This window comes from Ylistrum balloti, unplaced genomic scaffold (genome assembly GCF_031769215.1).
Source record: "Ylistrum balloti isolate Yb309-2 unplaced genomic scaffold, AGI_CSIRO_Ybal_v1 Utg371122, whole genome shotgun sequence".
NCBI lineage: Eukaryota > Metazoa > Mollusca > Bivalvia > Pectinida > Pectinidae > Ylistrum > Ylistrum balloti.
In genome coordinates, this window is record NW_026782616.1 from 60,989 (window position 1) to 86,560 (window position 25,572).

Consider the following 25,572-nt stretch of genomic DNA (forward strand, 5'->3'; position numbering starts at 1 on the left):
ATGTTCAGTGCCTTAAGGAATTTGGCTTTAAGATACTTTATATGTGCAAAGAACAATAATTTCCTGTCGAATATTACGCTAAAAATTTGGTTTGCTCAACAACCAGAATGGTACATCACAAAGAGAGAGATTTTGATCGTCGTGTTGTTTCCGTATCTGACAAAAATGCATATACACTGTTTTTGATTTTGAAAATTTAAATCTATGATGTTTTGACAATACTGTTAATATCAAGTCCAAAATGTGTAACCGAGAGAATGCTGCCTCATGGTACACCCATTTCCTGCTGATGAACATCGGAAAGGGTCGTTCCAATCTGGACTTGAAATATTCTAATAGAAAATTTGAACAATATTTGGTAGATTACCTCTAATACCTATTTTTCATTATGCCGTATTTCCACGTTGTGTCGTAAGCCTTTTCTTAATCGAAGAAAACAGCAACCAAGTGCTCCTTCTTTGGAAAATCAGCACGCAAACGGGTTTCAAGTCTAACCGTTAGTACCTCGCTTAGATCTAAAACTGCTTTGTAAGGGTGATATTATCTGATTGGATTTCAGATACCAAATTAACCTTGAATTTATCATCCGCTCTAGAGTTTTACAAACGCAACTCGTGAATGATGTTGGCCGGTAACTGTAGGGATCTGTCGTATATTTGCCCTGTTTAGGGATAGGAATCAGAGTTGCCTTTTTTCACGACTTTGGGACATATCTAATCTAACAGAAGAAAATGTTTTATTTTTTTGGTCATCATTACGTATTTTTTTAATGTAATTGTGTAAGTGAACTGTGTAAATCTTGCAAATAGGAATTGTGATTATTTAAAGAAATAATTTTATGTTTTTTTGTTTTTTGTCAGTAATATAATAATATTTCGTCATAAAAAACTGTAATGATTCTGCTTTTTCTTGCAAAATACCAACAATGTCAGTTATAGTCCGTTGTCAAAATATCACGGCGTTTATGTACAAAATGTGCATTATACTTTACGGGCGAATGCCCATGTCGAAATTGGTTGGTCGCGTATCACTTTATTATAAACTAACGTGGATATCTAATCACATGTACAACTTTTGAGGATGCACTGCGTAATATCATACAAACACCCATTAAAACATATGAGGGTGATAGCGAAAAAACACACTTGAAATGGACGCGTGTACGATCCTAAAAGTAATCGTCGTGCGAGCGTTTGAAACGGTAGTTAAATCGACGTCATTCAAGCTCTTTTATCATACATTGACAACCCGGAAGTGTAAACAGAGGTCTTTTCAAATTGTGTACAGGTAAGCTTACTACCTTATTATCACAACTATATCGTGACTGGCAATGCATGTGAAATCTTGCTTAAATTCGATTGTTTAATCTTCACTGTCCCAGTGAGGGTTATTCAAGCTGTCTGATGTCGATAGTGACAGTTTAAGTGGTAATGATCTCGTGTTTTTATAACAGTAGAAGTATCCTTAGCGCATTAGTTTTGGACCCCTTAAGAATCATTTCTCACTAGCTACGCTATGTCGAAGAATTGCCACCAAATTAATATACAAGTAAATTAAACTTTGTTCCTACTATAAGATTTATTTAAAACAGATCGATGAAATTCTAGTATTTTTCTAGAAAATATCTACAGATCCTACCTCAAATCCACTCGTCTGAAATGACAGACGTGTATCGGACATGTAACCGCACTTCCGATTATGATGACATCACTAAATAATTGAGACGCTAAAGTTAGGTATTACATAAAATCATCATTTGAACGGGAATGACATTTTGGTGGGAATAAAAATCTAAATAAATTCATGATACTAAATTAAAATGAATAAGCTTTTTTTCTTCGTAAACTTCTTATTTATAACAAAATATATATATTGAAATATAGTTGATTATTCCTCTGTATACAAATGACAAGTCAATGAAAATTAGAAAAGATTCATCCAAAATTATATTTGAGAAATCGTCATTTTTCCAAAATAAGACGAGCATGTTGGGACTTCCAAAGCCAAAAAGAAGCAGTAAGGTGTGGCCCATTATTCATAGTTGATTTTTAATCATGTGACAGACAACAACGTAACATTGACATTCGAGGATATATTGATGGTTTATTTAATAATATCTGGGGAGATGTTTGTTCAGTGAAGTAGTCACCAGTTACTACAAGGAGATATGGCTTCAAAGTAAACAGGAATGTTCAAGGGGTGATAGACATACAAACAAATATGATACAATAAATGTATTTATAACAATGCTGTTTTAGACTGTATAATTGCTTTATGCTGAAGGTGAATAATGACCAAGAGACATGAAGATCCCTCGCTGGCAACCACGGAGGTTTCTGAAGTTGACCTGCCTTTTTTTGACACTTTGTGTGATAGTCTTGATTATCAACACATTGAAGACTGTGTGGGAGGATAACAAGTGTTCTGTGAAGGAGTCATATACACTGTTGGATGATGTGGTAAGTTCTAGGTAATAACTTTCTGGTTGAAGTTATAGACTTGTGTGTGATATGGTGATTTCTAGACTTGTGAGTGATGTGGTAAGTCTTAGACTTGTGTGTGATAAGGTAAGTCTTAGACTTGTGAGTGATGTGGTAAGTCTTAGACTTGTGAGTGATGTGGTAAGTCTTAGACTTGTGTGTGATGTGGTCTAGACTTGTGTGTGATATGGTGAGTTCTAGACTTGTGAGTGATGTGGTCTAGACTTGTGTGTGATATGGTGAGTTCTAGACTTGTGTGTGATATGGTGAATTATAGACTTGTGTGTGATATGGTGAGTTCTAGACTTGTGAGTGATGTGGTCTAGACTTGTGTGTTATATGGTTAGTTCTAGACTTGTGTGTTATATGGTTAGTTCTAGACTTGTGTGTTATATGGTTAGTTCTAGACTTGTGTGTTATATGGTTAGTTCTAGACTTGTGTGTGATATGGTTAGTTCTAGACTTGTGTGTGATATGTTGAATTATAGACTTGTGTATGTTGTGATATTAGTTTTAGACTTGTGAGTGATATGGTAAGTTCTAGACTTCAGGGTGATGATGAATATTCTTGACTGATTTGAAGTTTTAAATGTAGTCACAATCAACCATTTGTGTTTTGAAGGTTTTCATTTCTATTTCTTATGAAATTTCTTTACTGATACCAGTGTAAACTAAGTTCTTGGTGTAATATTCAAGATGTTATTGACAAAGATAAGTTCATTAACAAGGACAGTTTAATGAAATTTAGATTCCTAAATCTTTTTACCATACTCTAAACTCTTGACATTGTTTGGTAATGACCATTTACCATGTAATATTTTATATCTTCCTGTTGTTTAAACTCTGTAATGTTTTATTTCAGTGTCAGCGCTACAGGGACCATTCTGTGGCTGGTAACCTGTGTAATGACTTGTGTGAAATGCAAAGCATCAGATTTGTGAAGTGTACCAACTATCGTCGTGGTAAAAAGGTGTTGATCATGGAATGTGATGGAGCATGTGAAGCAGGGGAGACAATCAAAATTGTTATGAAGACCAAACACAGAGTAGAGGAGGAAGAATATGATCGTTTAGTTTTACCTTTGAATGAGGATGGTACCGTTTCTAAGGATGGAATAAAAATGGCTAAAATTCTGATGATAAACAAGGCTTTTGGTGATATGCATTTTACTGTGACATCCAAACAAAACATTTTCTCAGAACTTTGGTCGATGGACTATGATCAGTTTGTAAAATCTGCAACGTTCAAAAATGCTGACCATGTTGCCTTACTGAGTATCTGGTCCTTGCTACAGCAGGATGAATATTTGTTCATGAAGATATATCAAAACTTGCCATATATTCCTTATCTTTATGGTACTTGTGGGGAGTTCTATTTTATGGAGTATGCTCCACCTGGAGATATTCTTAGTCCAGGGTTCTTTGCGAAGTCTTCTTGGTCCAAGCGAGCTGATGCAGCATTAAAACTAATGGATATCGCACAATCACTTGATAATGACTTTTATCAAGCCATGCATTTCTGTGATATAAAAGTAGATAATTTTGGTGTAGGTATGGACTTGAAAGTTAAAATCTTGGACTCGGATTCACTGTTTTTTGATGAAAAAATGTCTTTGAATTTAAGAGGTTCATGTACTGATCATTTTGCTTGTGACTTTTTTGACTGTCGAGGATGGTGTGCTGTTCAGAACAAAACTTGTAATGGAAGAAGGTTTAACAACAACTTACAGGTTTGTATTTAAGGAAGTTTTTAAGGTAAAACATGCTGATGAAATGTACATGTTTCACCACTCTCCATTCATTAATGATCTTGAGAGCAATGGCAAAAAACAAAACCCAACAAAAATACATCAAATTTTTTATTTCTGAACTTGCATGTCATTTATGGTGTGTCTGTTCTCTGTCTTTAAATACTCTTTTGTTATCTATTAACTACTTATAAGATATGAGAGGATAGTAAGAATAGGGTAAAGTGCACCACACTTAACACACATTGGGTGGTCGGGTGGCGCAGTGGTAATGCACTCGCTTTCACCTAGCCAACCAGGGTTCGATTCCCGGAATGGATGTGAAAAGGTAAGGGGTCACCTGCCCGATCACGTGGGTTTTCCCCGGGTACTCCGGTTTCCTCCCACAATAAGACCCCTCGTGCGCTTACATCCGGGCCAACAAGAGTGATTAGTATAAGTAGACATAAGTTGTTTCGCAATTGTTGTAAAATAAATAAAGTTTATATTATATTATACTTAACACACATCTATGTCTTAGCTAATGATTTCTTATAGGATCATGTAATATGACAGCTCTTGTTTATTAACTCCTAATAATCTCCAATAAGCTACTAAAATGAACAAAATATGAGCATAGAGTATCGCGGAAGGGTCAATCTATCAAACAGTATGAAGGGACAACCACACCAGCCGAGAAACAATGAAAACTACACAAGTGTGGCTATCCCCCTGAGCTGGAATTTTTAATGTGGTGATGAGCTGAGAGATATGTCTTCTTGATACATGTCTTGTTGTTTCATACACCCAGCAAAAGATGGGTATTATGTAATCGTGTAACTAAGCAGGCAGACAGGTGGGCAGGCACATCCAGTGTCTGCTAGATAACAGTTTTCAACGAATCAATTTCAAACTTCGTAGAAAGGTTTAGTACCATGTTAGATCAAACAAGTTCAATCACCGCAATTTTTGATGATTTCAGTTTCTCAATGTATCAAATATTTTGGCCAGTCCCGAATTCTATTCCTATATATTAGTACTAACTTACCTCTTTATGAGTGAACAGTTTTATAAATAAAACTTTTTCATACATCAAATTTTTCAAGAACCGGAAGCTATGATCACAGTCATCGACACAGAATGATTCCAACAAAACATTAACCTGTGTTGTACAGGTGTTGTTATAACAAAGAGTGCTACCTGACAGTGGGATTATGATAGCCTGCTGTTATTTGTTACAATGTTAAACAGTTTCATAAGAAAAGAATGTTTATATGGTTCATGTGATTAACATTGAATTTCTGCGTCATCTTTCCTTTTCAGAATATTTGTGAGGACATCTTCATTGACAGACCACCCAACTTTTTCCGTGGATTGTTGCATGATGCTCCACCTGCAATTGCTGGTGAGCTGGCCTCAGTATTGCAGGATTGTGCTTATCCAAACCATAATATGGGTGAGGTTGTAAGGGCCCCAACATCTACTGAAATCATGGAAAAACTTTACAAATTGCTTCAGACCAGAACAGACTGAGAAAATTTACTTAGGTACTTTCATCAAATTTGATAGGAATATTCAGTATACCAGTCTACATCATGAGTAGAACAAAATATCAAACACCAACAACCTACAACTTGAAACAAATATGATTATCTGCCCTTTTCTGAAATAACATTTAAGTGGAGGAGGTTAAGCATTCACCTTGTGTGCCATTAACTTTATTTATTTTACTTAATTTTATTATATGTGCCTGATATCCGCTGTTACAGCCTTTCAGTACACAGGAGGTTTGACTTAATGTCCCTGATGTTCAGGTCAGAGTGGGTATCGTTAGTTATCCTGTGTCATACAGTTTTAATTTGATGTTTAAATGTACAAGTGAAAGTGCAAGATTTAATCCCCCCCCTACTTTTTAATGCCTTCTGGTTTTGCCAAACTTTGGCCTTCTTAAAGTCCTTCTTCACTTTGCTGGTGGTATCTGACTGCTGGAACTATTAATTAATCCAACTATAACAACACACTAGATGGAATTTATCACATAACAATGTTGTACATTTATTGAAATTCTTGTTACCTGAAATACATGTGATTATGTTACCAAATGTGACACCTGTTGTTGTTGAACATGTACTTATGTTTTTTGAAAAATGATTTTATATTTTGTGTAATATCTAATTCATGAATACCTCTCACATTCCTGTTTATAAATGATTTTTTTTAGGATATATTTATGATTTTATACACAACAATGCAGAAGTGTTTTTACAAGAAACAAGTACACAGGTGCTTTAGTGCAAATGTCTGCAGAAATCTGTTACATTTGTTTTGAAAACAATTCAATGGTTACATTTTAAAATTTCATTGAATAATCTTGTTCATCGAATGAGAACAATGAGATCATGTCTTGTAATAAGCCCACCCATAGCTCTTACTATTCACTAAAGTGTTTAACAAATACTTTCATTTTTCTGCATTAAGCCAACCCCTTCCTTCAAGTGAAAGTTTGTGTGTCGTCCCCAGGGATAAAATAAATATGAAAAGCTAATTATTTTGTCATTTCAATGTCTGAGCATGGTAGTGTGCACTCTATATATATTGCATTCCATTTTTGAATTATCGTTTTAAGTACCGAATCAACTCCCTTACATATACACTGTACATGTAAATGAAGCATAGATGTATTTTGCTGGCTTACTTAACCTACATCAAATCAAAGGTTTGTCCGGTTTGTCATACAATTCTTGTTGGTGGAACTTCATACTTGGGGTATGGGTTCACTTAGGTAGGGCAGTGTGAATATCAAGATAGGTCAATCTGACCTACATTTTGACCTTTGACCTTCCTAAAAGAAAAAGTTTGTCCAAGCTTTACTAGTTACTTGAACTTCTTGCTTAGGTTATGGGTTCACCTGGCAGAGGTGTGTTATGTATCAAAAGTAGGTCACCCTAACCTAAATTTGTACCTGGACTCATATCTACTACACTACTGGTTACTGAATGGTGCTTGAAGGACATTCTTGGTGTATAATTTCATATTTCTTGGGGAATGATTCCCTGTGTAATTGTCTTGTTTCTATTCATGTGTGTTTTTTTATTCTTTCAAATTTACAACAACTATTGTTCTTAAAATACATTGTAAAGTGACATTTTCATTTTCCTTTATTTGATAATAGTGACACTATAAACTTATATGAGATGTAAGACATTTGAATTATGTAACATGTAACTGAATTTGACCGTTCTGTTTACTGTTAATAAAAACCCCTGGCAGTACATATATGTATAACCATGATCTGTGATCCACACAATTCTCATTCACTTTAGATTGACATTTGATTGGTCACTGAAATAATTTGCATCAGTACAACTATGATCTTATGTCAACAAATTATTTGTGTATTTAGCCTGAATTACAATTGTAAATGAAGGCCATGTCAATTTCTCTTTATTACTAGTGTCATGTATCCGGAGTCATATAACCCAGATATGCACAAAAACAGAAACTAAATTTATCTTATTTTTGGTTGGTTTGACCTACATAAATTAGAATATGGATTATTTCATTGATGAGATTTGAAATGTGGTGCTATGTCAGGTATATCAAGATATCTTTAACATAGTCATTAATCAGATAAAGACATCCAATTTCTTTTAATTTTTAAGAATTTTCCATTCTGTACTATAATGGAAAGTCTTCACTTCAGTGGATACATTTTTCAAAATATATATGTTGCTGCAATTTGTGATAAACAAGTTAATAAAAAAATAAAAGAATTTTTAAGTCCAGGAGTTTTGTTGTGATAAATAAATATAGAACAGATTTTATAATGAAAAATAAACACGTTTTTGAACCAATATGAATACTTGGTACAAGCTATCCTCTTAGTTGCTCTTATTTAGGACATTTAAATCTTGTAAGAAAGATCCATTTAGTATGTACATACTTCCCAACAAAAAGCAATAAATTTAAACTGTCAAAATAAAAAAATGACTGCCTGTTAACAAGACATAATGGCAACAGACAAATGAAATTTGAGAATGCCCATCCAGGAATTCTCAAGATATAGCAATGATAAGCTAGTTTATTGTCAAAATCCAGTCAGGATGACTGTTTTTTTGTATTGTTTTCCCTATAATAATGGACAATGTGCAACAAAGGACTACAGGAAACCCACAAATAAACCTTCAGGATGATCAATGCACAATTTCTTATAAATCAGTGATAATCTTTATATATCATCATCAACATCCATGATGGCAGACTGTTAGTCATCTTGTTTTCCTACATAGACCTACAATGAATGCACAAATTACAGGGACCAAGGAGACCCTTCTTATGAAATTTGAGAAGAATCTATCCAGAACTTTCCAAAAAATTGTGAAAAATTACTTTTAAAACCCAAAATACCTGTTGGCCAATTATTTTACAATACACATAATTTACACACGATTGGCACGCAAGATAATTTTTTTTAGACCTACGGTAGATTTAGCGTTTACAATGTAAATAAATGGATGTTCTTTACCTTATTGATATGGATGATTTTCAGCAAGTGAAATGAGAAGAAAATGATTTGTACCTGTTTAATAATGATATTTACTGTCATACTGTTATAGGTGTCTTCCTTTCAAATGTAATACCATACTTTATAAGTCTTAGACCTGAGAATGAAATTTAAAGTATCATATACTAGTACATAAGCACAATAAATTTAACTAGATGATTTCTTTAGGAAATATACATACAGCCATTGGTGGAAATTAGCTTTTCACTGACTGTTCACTGGGGATTTAACCCAACAAAGAAACAAATGCAAACCATTTTTATATTTTGTACTTTTTATTGTAATTGACGACTTTGATATCTCAATGCCCATTTACATAGATAAAACGATACATAATTTAAAAAGGAAAACAAAATTTGCACACAGATATCTTCAACATGTATAATGTTAAACTGACTTGTACGATCTTAAGTTAAAAACAGGGTAACATTAAAATATTGGGACATCAATTAAATAGACAATCAAAAGCACCTGCCAAAAAGTGTTGACACTCCTCAAAGTCAAATAATCACTGAACGAGATGTGTTTATGAAATATTATGACCCTGGTAATTATTTTTTTTAACTTTCAAATGTAGGTCAAAGGTCATGGTCAAAGTCCCTTAGTCAAAAATGTTGGTACCACCAGAAAGGTCTTGTCACAAGGAACACATATGTCAAATATAAAAACCATAACTCTTACCATACAATAATTATAGGCAAAGTTAAAGTTGACTATAGACAAACACCACAAAAACAATTTGTTCAATCGTTGAATCTAACAATCTCTGGTTTATACCAATATCCAGTATTTGATATCAATAATCAACTCTTGATATCATGTACTATGTAGCTGGTAAAAAGATCATCAATTCTAATCCAGTTGCCTCAGCCTATGATTCATCACGTGACCTCTTACTTCTGTACAAGTGTCCTCTACAATCTGTCCACAGAGTGTCCCCTACATTCATCTGTCCACCATGTGTCCGTTACATCTGTCCACAAACTATCCTCCTACTGTCTGTCCATCATGTGACCCCTTACTTCTGTACAAGTGTCCTCTACAATCTGTCCACAGAGTGTCCCCTACAATTTGTCCATCATGTGACCTCTTACTTCTGTACAAGTGTCCTCTACAATCTGTCCAGAGAGTCCCCTACATTCATCTGTCCACCATGTGTCTGTTACATCTGTCCACAAACTATCCTCCTACTGTCTGTCCATCATGTGACCTCTTACTTCTGTACAAGTGTCCTCTACAATCTGTCCACAGAGAGTCCCCTACATTCATCTGTCCACCATGTGTCCGTTACATCTGTCCACAAACTATCCACCTACTGTCTGTCCACCATGTGTCCGTTACATCTGTCCACAAATTATCCTCCTACTCTCTGTCCATCATGTGACCTCTAACAGCTGTCCACTAAGTGTTACCCTACAGTTTGTCTCTCATGTGACCTCTTACAGCTGTCCACTAAGTGTTACCCTACAGTTTGTCTCTCATGTGACCTCTTACAGCTGTCCACTAAGTGTTACCCTACAGTTTGTCTCTCATGTGACCTCTTACAGCTGTCCAATAAGTGTTACCCTACAGTTTGTCTATCATGTGACCTCTTACAGCTGTCCACTAAGTGTTACCCTACAGTTTGTCCATCATGTGACCTCTTACAGCTGTCCACTAAGTGTTACCCTACAGTTTGTCTGTCTCATGTGACCTCTTACAGCTGTCCACTAAGTGTTACCCTACAGTTTGTCTCTCATGTGACCTCTTACAGCTGTCCACAAAGTGTTACCCTACAGTTTGTCTCTCATGTGACCTCTTACAGCTGTCCACTAAGTGTTACCCTACAGTTTGTCTCTCATGTGACCTCTTACAGCTGTCCACTAAGTGTTACCCTACAGTTTGTCCATCATGTGACCTCTTACAGCTGTCCACACCTCTTACAGCTGTCCACAAAGTGTTACCCTACAGTTTGTCTCTCATGTAACCTCTTACAGCTGTTCACTAAGTGTTACCCTACAGTTTGTCCATCATGTGACCTCTTACAGCTGTCCACTAAGTGTTACCCTACAGTTTGTCTCTCATGTGACCTCTTACAGCTGTCCACTAAGTGTTACCCTACAGTTTGTCTCTCATGTGACCTCTTACAGCTGTCCACAAAGTGTTACCCTACAGTTTGTCTCTCATGTGACCTCTTACAGCTGTCCACTAAGTGTTACCCTACAGTTTGTCCATCATGTGACCTCTTACAGCTGTCCACTAAGTGTTACCCTACAGTTTGTCCATCATGTGACCTCTTACAGCTGTCCACTAAGTGTTACCCTACAGTTTGTCCATCATGTGACCTCTTACAGCTGTCCACAAAGTGTTACCCTACAGTTTGTCTCTCATGTGACCTCTTACAGCTGTCCACTAAGTGTTACCCTACAGTTTGTCTCTCATGTGACCTCTTACAGCTGTCCACTAAGTGTTACCCTACAGTTTGTCCATCATGTGACCTCTTACAGCTGTCCACTAAGTGTTACCCTACAGTTTGTCTCTCATGTGACCTCTTACAGCTGTCCACTAAGTGTTACCCTACAGTTTGTCTCTCATGTGACCTCTTACAGCTGTCCACAAAGTGTTACCCTACAGTTTGTCTCTCATGTGACCTCTTACAGCTGTCCACTAAGTGTTACCCTACAGTTTGTCTCTCATGTGACCTCTTACAGCTGTCCACTAAGTGTTACCCTACAGTTTGTCCATCATGTGACCTCTTACAGCTGTCCACTAAGTGTTACCCTACAGTTTGTCTCTCATGTGACCTCTTACAGCTGTCCACTAAGTGTTACCCATCATGTGACTCCCTGCATGAGTCCAGTGTCCCACGGTTGACAAGTTTTTCGTCTCCATGACTCCTTCCATGTCCAGGTATTGTCTCACGGATGAATGTCAGTGTTCTGGCAATGTAACTTGTTCATCATGCAACTCCTTACATCTGACATCTGACAAAGTATCTACCTATTGTCTGTTCATCATTTGACTCCCTAAATCTGTCCATTGTCCCAATCTAGCCAGCCTGTCTATCATGTGATTCCCTACATCTGACATCTGTCCACAAAGTATCCACCTATTGTCTGTCCATCATTTGCCTCCCTAAATCTGTCCAACGTCCCACTCTAACCAGTCTATCATGTGATTACCTACATCTGACATGTGTCCACCAAGTATCCACCTATTGTCTGTCCATCATTTGACTCCCTAAATTTGTCCAATGTCCCACTCTAACCAGTCTATCATGTGACCCCTACATCTGACATCTGTCCACAAAGTATCCACTTTTTGTCTGTCCATCATCTGACTCCCTAAATCTGTCCAATGTCCCACTCTAACCAGTCTATCATGTGACCCCTACATCTGACATCTGTCCACAAAGTATCCACTTTTTGTCTGTCCATCATCTGACTCCCTAAATTTGTCCAATGTCCCACTCTAACCTGTCTATCATGTGACCCCTACATCTGACATCTGTCCACAAAGTATCCACTTTTTGTCAGTCCATCATCTGACTCCCTAAATCTGTCCAGTGTCCTACTATAGTCTTTTCATCATGTGACCACTACATCTATCCTCAAAGTATCCCCCTACAATCTGTCCAATATTTATCCGATTACAATGTTCACCTAGAGACCCCTCAATTTGACTGTAAAGTTCCATTAGACATTCATTACACTGACAAAGTTTCTGGTAATATGCATGAACAAAGCAGTGGTTAATCATGACACACTGACAAATATTGGCAACGATTTACATTCTACACAATAAATATGGTAATTTCAATCCTTCCTGTACTGTATTATATTGCTGACTTAGGATTCTCTTGGATAGATATGTATCAAACATTTACATAACAATGTTAAGATCTAGATGTAGGTACAAAACTGACTAGTAAATAGCTCATGAAATGTTAGATCTAAGCTTTCCTGACAGAATATCTGCTCGTTAGTGGTGTCTTACTAAAGTAGTAAAGTGATTGTTTATCTCTGTTATATCTTTTACACCCTGAATGTGTTCAAATCTTTGAATAATTTCTTATCAATAAACATTTCATTATAAATCCTATTAACTGTATTCAACTTTCTCCATCAAATTTAAAACATGGTGTTGACTAGGATTTACTACAAATTATGGCTGTACCATAGCTACATAACAACCCTTAAATAACATGTTGTTTACAATTATACACATGTTCTGAACCGTTCTGCTGTTTTTATATCAACAATTGATAAAAACCATGACAACTGGCATCACAATTAGTAAATAAAGCATTCAAAATCATAAATTGACTCACTGGGGTATCAATGATAAAAGTAAATCCAGTTATATGACAGCAAAACATTAACCTTAAAAGATTTTATAACCCAATGTCTGATATATCATCAGACATAGTGCGGGTGCACCAAGATTCCACAGGCCTTACCCGAAAGAATCGTGGCATGAGAGAGAGTAAGGTCATCTGACGCAGGATTGTATATAGTGATACCATCAATGAACGCTCCACCCACCATGTACACCTTGTCATTCACAACGCATGAACCTGAGTCCACAATACTTGTATGAGGCTTACACAGCGTCCATTGATTCGTCTGTGGGTTGTAACTCTCCACAGTCGGCGTGATGGTGGGAAAGATGAGGCCACCATGTCCACTGCCCCCGATACAGTAGAGCTGACCCCGAACTTCTTCCATAACATGATGTATACGTGGATACAACATGTTGGTACGCTCCTCCCAAGCATCGTCTACCACATTATATACATGCAATTTTTTACTGGTAACAGAAAAGATTTGGCCTCCTGACACATATATCTTTCCCTCACACACTGCTGCTGCATGACCGTAAACCTGTTCGTGAAGCGAACATTTACGGTCCCACTCATTCTGGGCAATACTGTAACATTCCACCGTGCTCATCATCTTGTTTTCATCTTGTCCTCCTATAGCATAGATGCTACCCTCCAGACCTACCATGGCAAAGTCGCGTCTTGGTTCTATCATTGAGGAAAGTTCATACCATGAATCAAATCTTGGATCATATCTGAAACACCGAGCAGTAGCAATCTCATTACTGGCCTGGTTGTCGTACTTACCACCACATGCGTACAAGAAATTGTCAATGACAGTAACACAAGGGTTGTAGAGGGGAGCTATGGGGTCTTTGAGTAGAACTCTTGTCAAGCGGTGACTGTCATTAATAGGATAGCCTTCCAGACATTGTCCATAACACATCACTAGACTTTTAGCATCTGATCTCACTTGTGTCCTAGCTGTTTGATTCAGTGGCTGTTTTCCTATGAGGATGTGGTAATCTTTAGCTTCAGTCAGTAAATCTAAACAACTTTTGTTTTTCTTCATAATCTCCACACGACTGACCTTGTCAACAAGCTCCTCTCCTGATAGGAGAGGTAAACGTACATATTTCATAAGATCTGGTACAAAAGCTTCACGTGTGTCAGGATTGTGATTTACCCAACGTAAAACTAGTTCAAACAGCTTGTACTCAGAGATCACTTTTAGGGAATTGGCCTGTAGCATCTCACTTAGCTGCATCTGAGTCAACAACTGATATTGTTCTGACTGGGCAACATTCTCAAAATTTTCCAGGATGAATTTCTTAGCTATCCTGGTTGTTGTCTCCAAACTGAACAGCTCAGCTAGATTGAGAACATCTACACAGTTTTTAGGGGTAATGGATGTCTCTATGTAGCGACTACAGAGCTTCACAGCATCATTAACTTGTAAGTGTGTAGCTCCAGCCAGAACTTCCTCCACATTCTCCATGTTGAGTTTTAAAATTCCTGTATATGCAAACTCCACAATGACTGTCAAAGCACATGCTGTCACTCCCTTGAGGTTGACCTCAGACTCGCGGCTCTCACGCATGTTAGTAGTCAACATCGTGAGGAAGTAGTCACTGGAAGCAGCCATCACAACCTTGTGGACAGGAAGACTCGTTCCCCCAGCCTTTAGGTAGTAGTCACAGAGGATCTCTTTTTCTCTCATATCCTTCAGGTTGTCTGCCAATTTTCCCAAGTGGTTTTTGGCCGTCATTGGCATAGAAAGCAACCTTTCTCTTTCCATATCATTTCTTACCCCAAATGGTACATTATGTGATACTCCTGCAAAATGTTTCTTTGGTGAAAATGGCATATTTAATATTATTGTGAACTGTTCATAACATAAATGCTGGCAAAGAGCTTACTTCCCATTCATCTGCAAAAAAAAAAATAAATAAATAAATAATAAAAAAATACTGTTATTACAGCTATATATACTGTAACTCATGATGGAAAAAAATCAATTCATTTTCAAAAGATGGAAATCTAAGGTATTAATAACTATGGCTATTGCTAACAGTTGCAGATTAATTTTGTCAAATGCATTTCACAAGTTTTTTTTTTAATTTATTTATTTTAACTGCCTAACTAGGTTAACATTATTTTCATTATTATATTATATTCACATATAAATTAGTACTGTAAAATCTATTCATATTATTTTGTTACAGGTGAGGACTTAGAGACACAGATTTATCCTGATGATATACAAAAAAATAGGATTCCTTTGACAGTCAGCCAGTGATATAATAAATTATAAGAGTAAACTTTACAGCTTGATTGTTTTTGGGTTTTATTTAACAATTCTATTGTGGCTGATTTTTCCAATGTTCATCTACTTCCTTCTCAAGCTGTTTCACTCTCCTCACATTTACAACATTAGATGATAGGCTGTTTCACATACCTATTTTTATTTTCTGACAGATATTTCATCACATTCAACCTTGAAAACTATAAATATATATGAAAGTTATGTCTATGTGCTTGACTTTTCATTGAGTGAAAAGAAGACTGCTACTTTTCTGTCATATTTCCCAGATATTATCTTATATTCCTTTATTGTGTCACCACATCATCTATTTATGCTAATGTCTGTAGCCTTACTTTTTACAAATGTATAAGATGAACTAGAAAACTTTGATACTTGGTTTGTTGTACAACACTGAATGTGGTCCTTGATTTTTTTTTAATGAGGGAACCAGAATTGAGCAGCATATTCAATATGATGTGTAATTTAAATGCTGTGCTGCCGACTTACATCATTGTACATTCAACTGGAAGGAAACGTAGCTGCTAGATTTCTAGCTATTGATGTAAGGAAAAGATACCTTGTTGCAGAATCTTGCTGTCATGTTTATTTATTGTTCTAAAAGCTTTTGTGTTAGCTTCAAATGCACAGGTAGCCATGGGTACTGCCCAGATTACCTGGTAAATGTATATTGGAGGAGATAGCTCCATCACATGTTTCAGGTCTACTGCACAAGTAGTTTACCTGTAGTCTTAATCTTGAACTCTACCATTGCAGCACAAGGTATAAAGAAAAGTTCACTATCGCCTGTATATATTTTATCAGCAAACCGAAAGTAAACATTACGTGCAATTACTGTTATATGACAAAGCGAAAATGAAAGCACATTCATAACATTTTTTTACAATCACCTCTTGAACATTCTAATACTGAACATAAGACTAGGTATATACATTTTGTAACAACTGATGATGTAAAAACAGTTCTTGGAATATCATCGATAGGCCTTTACATTGATGCATAGTCCCAAAAACTTGATGTTGCAGTTTTCATTTTACTCATTAACTTACTATCGATGACAGTTCAGTGGAATCATGAACTAAGTATATGTAGTTCCTTTATGAATCGTACCATGTACACGAAAGCAAGTTTTGAGCTGCTGGCATTTCAAGCTCCATCTTGCTTTGTTTATATGGAGTCACATAGACGCTTAGCTTTAAATATGCGTTTAAGCCCAACTCTTTGAAGCGTTTAACTGACCAAATTAAACTATCTTCCGGGAACGCAATAACGGAAGAAATCGAATTCCACCAAGGGACTGTTGAACTGTGGTAATCTACATACTTGTGAATTTCCCGTTGTTAATGTACGATTGATATTGATATATAATACAGTATTTAATACATTATTTTTCCTTTATATAACACACGAGCTGTTGTTGTTTAGTTAGTTTCTCTCTGACGATAACAGATGAAATCTACTGTTTGTTGTACAGTTACAGTACTCAAAATCTCAAGTTCAGCGTCAATAAATCGAAATCATAAACAAAACAAAAACAAACAACAACTAAACACCTCAAGCTGAGGCAGACAAAGTAAGATTAAGCCCAATCTCACCTACGCTTCGAGATGTCAATTACTTGAAATAAAAATGTGCCTACTTCAGGAGACAATGAAATTCGTCTCCTGAATCAGATGTGAACAGCATATATATCATTAAAAAACAGGAAGTGACTTTTCCGAGTCTGCTTCTGTCTGTACAGAATTTTGTTTATAATATTTTCTTTGTACTATAAGGCTTCCCGGAATCATCCTATTCTGAATTTTCAACTATCTTTGTCAAAGAAACATAACTATTGGTGCATTATAAACAGCATTCAAAACAACCAAAGAACACCATCAGACCAAGTTGAAACGTCTGGTAGAGAAATCTTCATACATTGTATACATGCAACAGCACAATAACAGATGGAATTTGAATGAAACCATACTAATCAAGTGGGTAATTAACATAACAGCTTACAGATGGCATCAAAACATTGCAATAACTAGCTAAGGGTTTGAATCACGCACTGTCCTAGACAAAATGCCAGTTGATGGTGTAGCCACAGACCAGGTAGTCGAGAAGTTGAAGTTGATCAATTGAGATTCCAAATGCCAAAAATTACCTCCAGTTTTATATAAATAATAATAATAATAATAAAGTTTTATTTATTGTCGGTATTTAAAACAGTACAAACATTAGCTCTTTTGAGCTATTTCATCCGACACATGCATACAGTCACACACCAAATACGCAATGACATAATAGATAAAATATAAGTTTAAAACCATGATTAAAACTTTAATATTCCGCAGGTGAAGTATTAAAATATAGTATTGTTAAATGTGTCTGATTATATAGGTGTTCTATGTGTGTCTGTAATCATGTGTGCATGTGTTGCATTTACATTTTGGCCCATACCAGCTGGTAATTAGTGTCTTAAATTGTGTAAGTGTGGTTGTTGTTCTGAAATGGTCTGGTAGGGTGTTCCAAATTTTAGGTGCTTCTGATCTAAATGAGTGTTTGCTGTATTTTGTGGTCCTAACCTGTGGTATTTCCGCTGTATTATGGTATCTAAATGTATATGATTTTTCTGTTATGTTTATAAGGTCATGCAAATATGTTGGTGTTTGATTGTTGCTAATTTTGAAAACTTCTATTATATGTTTTTTACTGAAATTATTTATTTTTCACAGCTGGAAGAATGGCACACCATTTGGGTGGTTCCAGTCGTGGACCAGTTTCCAGAGTTGAACTCAGGGTTGAATGCCAGAGTCTTCTTAAGAAAGACACATCCTCTAAATCAGACCCATGTGCTGTGTTTCTGTTACAAAAGCAAGGCAAATGGGTAGAGGTAGGAATTGAATGGAAATCAATGGCTTTAATTTGATGCAAATTTGTAAAAATTGTACATTTGTTCTATATGTTTCCATCAAATTATCATTGTTACAGGTTGGACGAACAGAAAACATAGAGAATTGTCATGACCCCAAATTCACGAAGACTTTTGTTATTGACTACTATTTTGAGGAAGTTCAGAAAGTGAAAGTCCAGGTTTATGATATCGACAACAAATCACCGCAATTGACTGACGATGATTTCCTTGGTGAAATACAGTGTAACCTTGGAACGGTAAGATAATAGATTAGATGTTTATGTGTTCTTTGGTTCAAATCAATATAATTTAACAATATAATTCCAGGGCTAGTTATAGGTGCACCAGGATGATGTCCATTATTGCAGCTTTTGTCAACAAATGCCATGTCATTGCCCTGAAATAAGCCTATTTGCCCATTTTTAGTCCTACATGTAGATGATGACTCCTAATTGCCAACGTTTTAAAATTTTCATGAAGGAGATTTTAATGGCTAAAAAATAAGCATAAACATGAATGCCAATACCCTTCAGTAAAGAAATGACACTTTCAAATGATATTTTCTTGGTTGTTCATTGAATTGAAATCAATAGATCTTAGAATATAAAAATAGTTCAGAGATTTCACTTGTAAAACATAGCAAAATTAGAGATCCAAAATTAGGAGTGTGCCTCCTAAATAATGAAGGTTGGCAAATATGTGATATGTTGCTTCCTTGGCCTATTGCAATATGTAATCTCCCCTGTGTCATGGAAACAGGCAAAATCTCAACCCAAAGGTTTGATATGTGAAGTTCAGTACAAGGGTTTAATGAATACTGAACATCAAAATTCTTATACTTGTTGAAATTTCTGTCTAATTACTAGGAGCAAACAATTACCTTTTTAATCAAAAGAATTATTCAACTTTCATGGTAAAAGATTAAAACATTCCTTCCCCTGCACTCTCCACACACGCTATTACACACACATTCTGCTATAAACCTTCATCTCTTCTGAAATTAACAAGTAGGGAAAACTTGATTATACTCACTTTTCATGCCAACTCTTTCTTTTTTTCCAAATAGATTGTGTCCAGAAATCCCCTGGTCGAACCTTTGCTGAAAAAGAATGGTCATCCTATGGGCGGATCAATGATCACAGTAAGATCTGTTTATTATCATCAATGATCACAGTAAGATTTGTTAATTACAATCAATGATCACAGTAAGATTTATTTATTATAATCAATGATCACAGTAAGATCTGTTTATTATAATCAATGATCACAGTAAGATCTGTTTATTATAATCAATGATCACAGTAAGATCTGTTTATTATAATCAATGATCACAGTAAGATCTGTTTATTATAATCAATGATCACAGTAAAATCTGTTTATTATAATCAATGATCACAGTAAGATTTATTTATTATAATCAATGATCACAGTAAAATCTGTTTATTATAATCAATGATCACAGTAAGATTTATTTATTATAATCAATGATCACAGTAAGATATGTTTATTATAATCAATGATCACAGTAAGATTTATTTATTATAATCAATGATCACAGTAAGATCTATTTATTATAATCAATGATCACAGTAAGATCTGTTTATTATAATCAATGATCACAGTAAGATTTATTTATCATAATCAATGATCACAGTAAGATTTGTTTATTATAATCAATGATCACAGTAAGATTTATTTATCATAATCAATGATCACAGTAAGATCTGTTTATCATAATCAATGATCACAGTAAGATCTGTTTATTATAATCAATGATCACAGTAAGATCTGTTTATTATAATCAATGATCACAGTAAGATATGTTTATTATAATCAATGATCACAGTAAGATTTATTTATTATAATCAATGATCACAGTAAGATTTATTTATTATAATCAATGATCACAGTAAGATCTGTTTATTATAATCAATGATCACAGTAAGATTTATTTATCATAATCAATGATCACAGTAAGATCTGTTTATTATAATCAATGATCACAGTAAGATATGTTTATTATAATCAATGATTAATGTAAGAAATGTTTAACATTAATCAACTTTCTTGATGAGAACACTGTAGAGATCATTGGTCTCTGTAAGACCTGTGTTTGGAAGTTCATGTTCACTGTAAAAATATGAGATTTATTTGAATATACTTCACTCAATAGAAATAGAAATTTGTGTCCTACTTCCTTGGTTTCATTAAAGTTTACTAAATCTTTATGTGTTTGGAAAAAAATGTTGAATTCTATTATAGTCTTTGATATTTCTGACTGGTGTGAGATCAATTCAATATTGCCATGTATTGAGAACTTAATTTGCCAGATGGTTACAGGTATCTTTATGGTGAGATTGGAAATTAATGTCCATGCTGATTAAAATTTTACAGTTGTCAGATTATCTGGAGTTGATTATGACATGGGTTTTTTTCAGATTCGTTCTGAGGAGATGAAAGAAGGTGGCGAATTAGCTCATATTACATTGAATGCAAAGAAACTTGACAATAAGGTAATTAGTCCTCCACCAGAAACCGGGGAGACTAGAGTTTAGCATTGTGTCTCTTAGTTCTCTCATCTCTCTATCTTTCCATCCTTTTGTCCTTCTGTCAACATGTCCAGGCTCTACTTTTTGTCATTGGAACTTCATTCTGCAGGTATGGATTCACCTTGGTGAGACATCATATAATGTAAGAAAGGAAGATCACTCTGACCTACATATTGACCTTTGACCCCATCAAAGAAAAAGTTTGTGTGGGGAATACAATGTATTTCCTCCACTACAAGTCATTGAACATTCATCTCTTGCACATATTGATTTTGTGAACATATTTTCTGATTTGTAGTTTTTCTTTATGTATGGACTATGATTTGTGTTAAATTTTGCATTTGAAATTTTAAGTTAAACATAAAGGAATGTTAAAAAATATGAAGGAGAAGTTTAAAAAAAATATTCTTTTACCTTGAGACTTCATACTGAAGTTTTCAACTGATAGTGAGGAATATCAGTATCAGAAAATGACAGCAATGAAACACTGTTATTCTGATAAAATTATTTGGATTACTAAGGCAGATACTGGTATAAAGTGAAACTAGTTATTATTGTACACAAAAAATACCTGATGTAAACCTATTTTAGCTAGCTTCAAGTGGAACAATTGCTGCAAGTTCTATTTTAGAGCCTTTGTATAACCAAGGTTCAAGAAATAATTCTTCCAGTACCATCATTGAATGTCAAATATCAGCATGTCCTGATGTCTAGGTATCAGTACGGTTAAAAATTCAGATTTCATTAAAATTATTTACCTTATGTCATGTAGCATATAAATCATTTCTTTGCAAGTAACTAAATTTTGCCAAATATCATAACAAATTTTACCAAAGGGGGGAAACTCTGGTAGGCATCCTTGTACTTTGTTGTTTGAAATAATCAAAATCATTAGCTGGTATCAAAACACTAATGAGAAGTTTTCAATTATAAATATTACAGGATTTCATGGGAAAGTCAGACCCTTACATTGAAATTCAAAGACAGAACCCAGATGGATCCTGGCAGGTCACACATAGAACTGAGGTAAAGTATTTAAGATCAGCTTTTGTTGCTACTTTTTGTTGTGTTACCTCTGTGGCATGTATTATTTTAAAGTTTTTTTCTAGGGGCTCTGTGCGCCCAAATGTGGGTCCTATTTCCAATTGGATCTACTTCAAAATATGGCCTAATTCCCAAACTATGAAGTTAACTCATTCAAATGTTGTTCTCAATTGACTAATTTTCTTGTCAAAATGAGATAAAAAAAGCCATTTCTTTAATGAGTAAAAAAGCTCTGTATGTGATAGAATTGTTATTGGCTTTATTTGTTTCCACATATTGTGTTGTTTATAACATCTGGGGTAAGCTTTGTATCTAGCTCCTCCTTATTTGTTTATTTAAGGACAACATTTTATCATACAGTGGTACCTAGGCGAGTATATTTTGGTGATTGGTTACAGGTAATAAAGAACACACTGAATCCTGTGTGGAGGCCATTCTCAGTATCTGTTCATGCCTTGTGTAGCGGGGATCATAACAAAGAAATCAAGGTAGGACACGTTTAACATATATCGTCACTTTTTTGATGTAATAATTTCAAATTTCTATTTAAACCATTAAATCTTCTTTAATATGGCAGGGACAATCCACAATGAAAGGTGATAATGTTAGAAAGTTGAAGAATGTGAAAGTTGTTTATTTGGAAATTTGAAGGTTTTGTAGGGTTTAGACATACTTCTTGAAATTGAAGATATTTTACACTCCTAGTGGCCTACAATTTAGATGTACTCATCTTGTGATTACTCATTTGACATAACTTTTAAAAGTAAAGTATAATCAAGAACAAATACAATATGTAGCCATTAGATAAGTAATTGACAAATTTACTTGATTTTAATTTGTACTTATTAGTTTTGTTTTTAACTTAAATAATCTAGAGCAAATGTCAGATTTCGTGTGAGGATAATGGACTGTAAAAGACAGAAAAGTTTAGCAGTGGGTAGTGTATGAGAGACAATTGCTTCCTAATTACTTCATGGCCTTTTGTTCCAGACACCTTATTTTTTGATGATTTTAACTGAAATGTACAATAGCATATTCATAGCTCTTTATCAACTCTATATTAAGTTTTCTTTTTTGCTTCAGTTTGATGTGTATGACTGGGATAGTGATGGGTCACATGACTTTATCGGTGGATTCAAAACCACTGTGAAAGAAATGATGGGAGCCTCGAACAATGAGGTAAGTGTTATCATCTCACCAGCTGTGTCGTGTTATTGCTATTTCTTGAGATGTGTTGTAACAGATATTCTCAAGTTCATATGTGTCTTTTGTAGAACATTATCAATTTTAATAAAACTTTGCATGTACATTGTTCTTGGGCCATAGTTTTTCATGATCTATTTCGGGACTGATGTGAACTTCAAAATGGCCACCAGGCAACCATCTTGACTTATGAAATTTGAATATTGATTTTGTCATTTGTAAAGAGCTCTGGATCATTCTCAGATGTCATTTGTACACTTCCCTTGGTCCAAAGTTGTGCATGAGTAACTATTTGAAGAATTCAAAAGCCAAAATGGCCACCAGGGAGCCATCTTGGATTTGGAATGCTGAAGATTTTGAACACTGTTTCTGGTGAAGTTGTGGAGTAATCGTTCTCTAATTGTTTAGTTTATCTTCCTATTGGTCACTAGATGTTCACAATTTAATATGGGGATGAACTGCAAAGAAGATATCTCTTTGTTTTTCTTCTTTATGTATATTTTTTGGACTTAACCGCATTTGTTGTATATTACTTAGGCTGTATGTACTTAAGTCAAGTGTATATGACTGTATGTACTACAGATTGTATTGTTTGTATGTACATATGTACTGCAGTGATATAGCATAGATTGTATGTCATACATTTATATACCTTAGTCTGTATGTCATGCAGTGTATATACTTTAATTAGACTGTGTGTACTACCATGTACACTGTATATAGGTAAGACTGTGTGTACTACCATGTACACTGTATACAGGTAAGACTGTGTGTACTACCATGTACACTGTATACAGGTAAGACTGTGTGTACTACCATGTACACTGTATATAGGTAAGACTGTGTGTACTACCATGTACACTGTATACAGGTAAGACTGTGTGTACTACCATGTACACTGTATATACCGTAAATATTCGCGTATAGTGTGCACTCGCGTATAGTGCGCAGGTACTTTTTGGAGATCAGATTAACAACAAAAAAATCTACAGAAAAATTAATTGACTGGTCACTGCGACGAAACATTTGATGTGGTCTGATCCATTGATAATTAGGAAACCACAATGAGCGTGACCCTAACACCTGTAATTACCTTAAGTAAACAAATTTACCCAGGTGACCTAACAAGCATGAAAGGCTTGGCTGATTGTATAATTAACGGTTAATGACAGTTAACACGTTGAGTATGAGGAGACTGATGACACCCGGCTTGGGCTGAACGCGTACTATTGGTCAGAAAACGATGTTGTTTTAACTGTCTGAACATTTTCAATCCTACCTTGTCCCCATAAAAGCAGGTGGTTTGTTCAGTATAGGCATGATCTTTCATGGTATCTGTACCCACCGCGTTATCCGAAGGTATTTAATGATAGATTGTTTACACCGACTTCGGCATGGGGAAACTGCGAACGCCATTTGACTACGCCGAGAGACTGGAGTTTCGTGCCGCCGGTCGCCACTTCGACATTCCAGAGTGAAATATCAAGGCACGGAAGAAAGAAAAGACCGTCTAAAGTCCCAACCACTGACCAGAAGGGCCGACATACGTGCGACAGCGAAACACCCAGAGATGTATGCGATCGCCGATATCCCGGCATCGCTGCCAGTACAACAGAACTGCGCGTGTGGGCCATGCAGATCAAGAGAGGTCATGGGGTCACCAACTTTGGGCATCGGTGGGATGGGCTGTCCGATTTATGAACAGAACAACAATCGCCTAAAAACTTCCGGATTCATTGAATTCCACAGATACATCATCAAAATGAGGCAGAAATTCAGACACTACTATAGCCCCAACCAATAGTAAGACAGACGGGAAACGAAAAAAAAATTAGATTCACCGTAATGCTAGCGTGAATGGCAGATGATTAAAACATTTTATTTTTTTGTTGTTTTTATCTCCAAACTATCATATAAGACCGACGACTTTTACATATAACTATGTGAAGGGAGGTAATCCAATATGGCGGATGCAGAACTCGGGAATGATAACCCCAGGAATGGCATGTACCTGCGTATAGTGCGCACCCCCTTTTTCACACGACAGTTTCAGCTTAAAAAAGTGTGCACTATACGCGAATATTTACGGTAGGTAAGACTGTGTGTACTACCATGTACACTGTATATATTTAAGACTGTGTGTACTACCATGTATACTGAATATAGGTAAGACTGTGTGTACTACCATGTACACTGTATGTAGGCAAGACTGTGTGTACTACCATGTACACTGTATACAGGTAAAACTGTGTGCACTACCATGTACACTGTATATAGGTAAGACTGTGTGTACTACCATGTACACTGTATATAGGTAAGACTGTGTGTACTACCATGTACACTGTATATAGGTAAGACTGTGTGTACTACCATGTACACTGTATACAAGTAAGACTGTGTGTACTACCATGCACGCTGTATACAGGTAAGACTGTGTGCATTACCATGTACACTGTATATAGGTAAGACTGTGTGTACTACCATGTA

General features: G+C 35.5%; 3 protein-coding genes across 5 annotated transcripts in view; 2 read left to right on the forward strand and 1 right to left on the reverse strand.

Annotated features, from left to right (window-relative positions):
- The first annotated feature begins 2,303 nt into the window (after window positions 1-2,303).
- On the forward strand, window positions 2,304-6,228 carry LOC132560827 (divergent protein kinase domain 1C-like). The gene is made up of 3 exons (XM_060225518.1): window positions 2,304-2,459; window positions 3,343-4,209; window positions 5,530-6,228. The coding sequence occupies exons 1-3, from the start codon at window positions 2,304-2,306 to the stop codon at window positions 5,737-5,739; spliced, it is 1,233 nt and encodes a 410-aa protein (XP_060081501.1). The 3' UTR covers window positions 5,740-6,228.
- Window positions 6,229-10,769: 4,541 nt separating this feature from the next.
- Window positions 10,770-16,531, reverse strand: LOC132560836 (kelch-like protein 26). The gene is made up of 2 exons (XM_060225527.1): window positions 16,443-16,531; window positions 10,770-15,000 (listed from the first exon to the last, which is right to left on the reverse strand). The coding sequence occupies exon 2, from the start codon at window positions 14,935-14,937 to the stop codon at window positions 13,168-13,170; it is 1,770 nt and encodes a 589-aa protein (XP_060081510.1). The 5' UTR covers window positions 14,938-15,000; window positions 16,443-16,531; the 3' UTR covers window positions 10,770-13,167.
- Window positions 16,532-16,675: 144 nt separating this feature from the next.
- The window catches only part of LOC132560842 (copine-3-like), a 45,773-nt gene continuing 36,876 nt past the window's right edge, over window positions 16,676-25,572 (forward strand). For 2 of the 3 annotated variants that reach the window (XM_060225532.1, XM_060225535.1), the window contains exons 1-8: window positions 16,679-16,738; window positions 18,111-18,268; window positions 18,367-18,546; window positions 19,356-19,430; window positions 20,728-20,802; window positions 21,781-21,864; window positions 22,281-22,370; window positions 22,966-23,061. In XM_060225532.1, the coding sequence (XP_060081515.1) occupies window positions 18,119-18,268; window positions 18,367-18,546; window positions 19,356-19,430; window positions 20,728-20,802; window positions 21,781-21,864; window positions 22,281-22,370; window positions 22,966-23,061 (750 nt within the window). In that variant the 5' untranslated portion in view covers window positions 16,679-16,738; window positions 18,111-18,118. Of the gene's footprint in view, window positions 16,739-18,110; window positions 18,269-18,366; window positions 18,547-19,355; window positions 19,431-20,727; window positions 20,803-21,780; window positions 21,865-22,280; window positions 22,371-22,965; window positions 23,062-25,572 lie in introns of all 3 variants that reach the window. The other variant, XM_060225533.1, reaches the window with a different exon arrangement.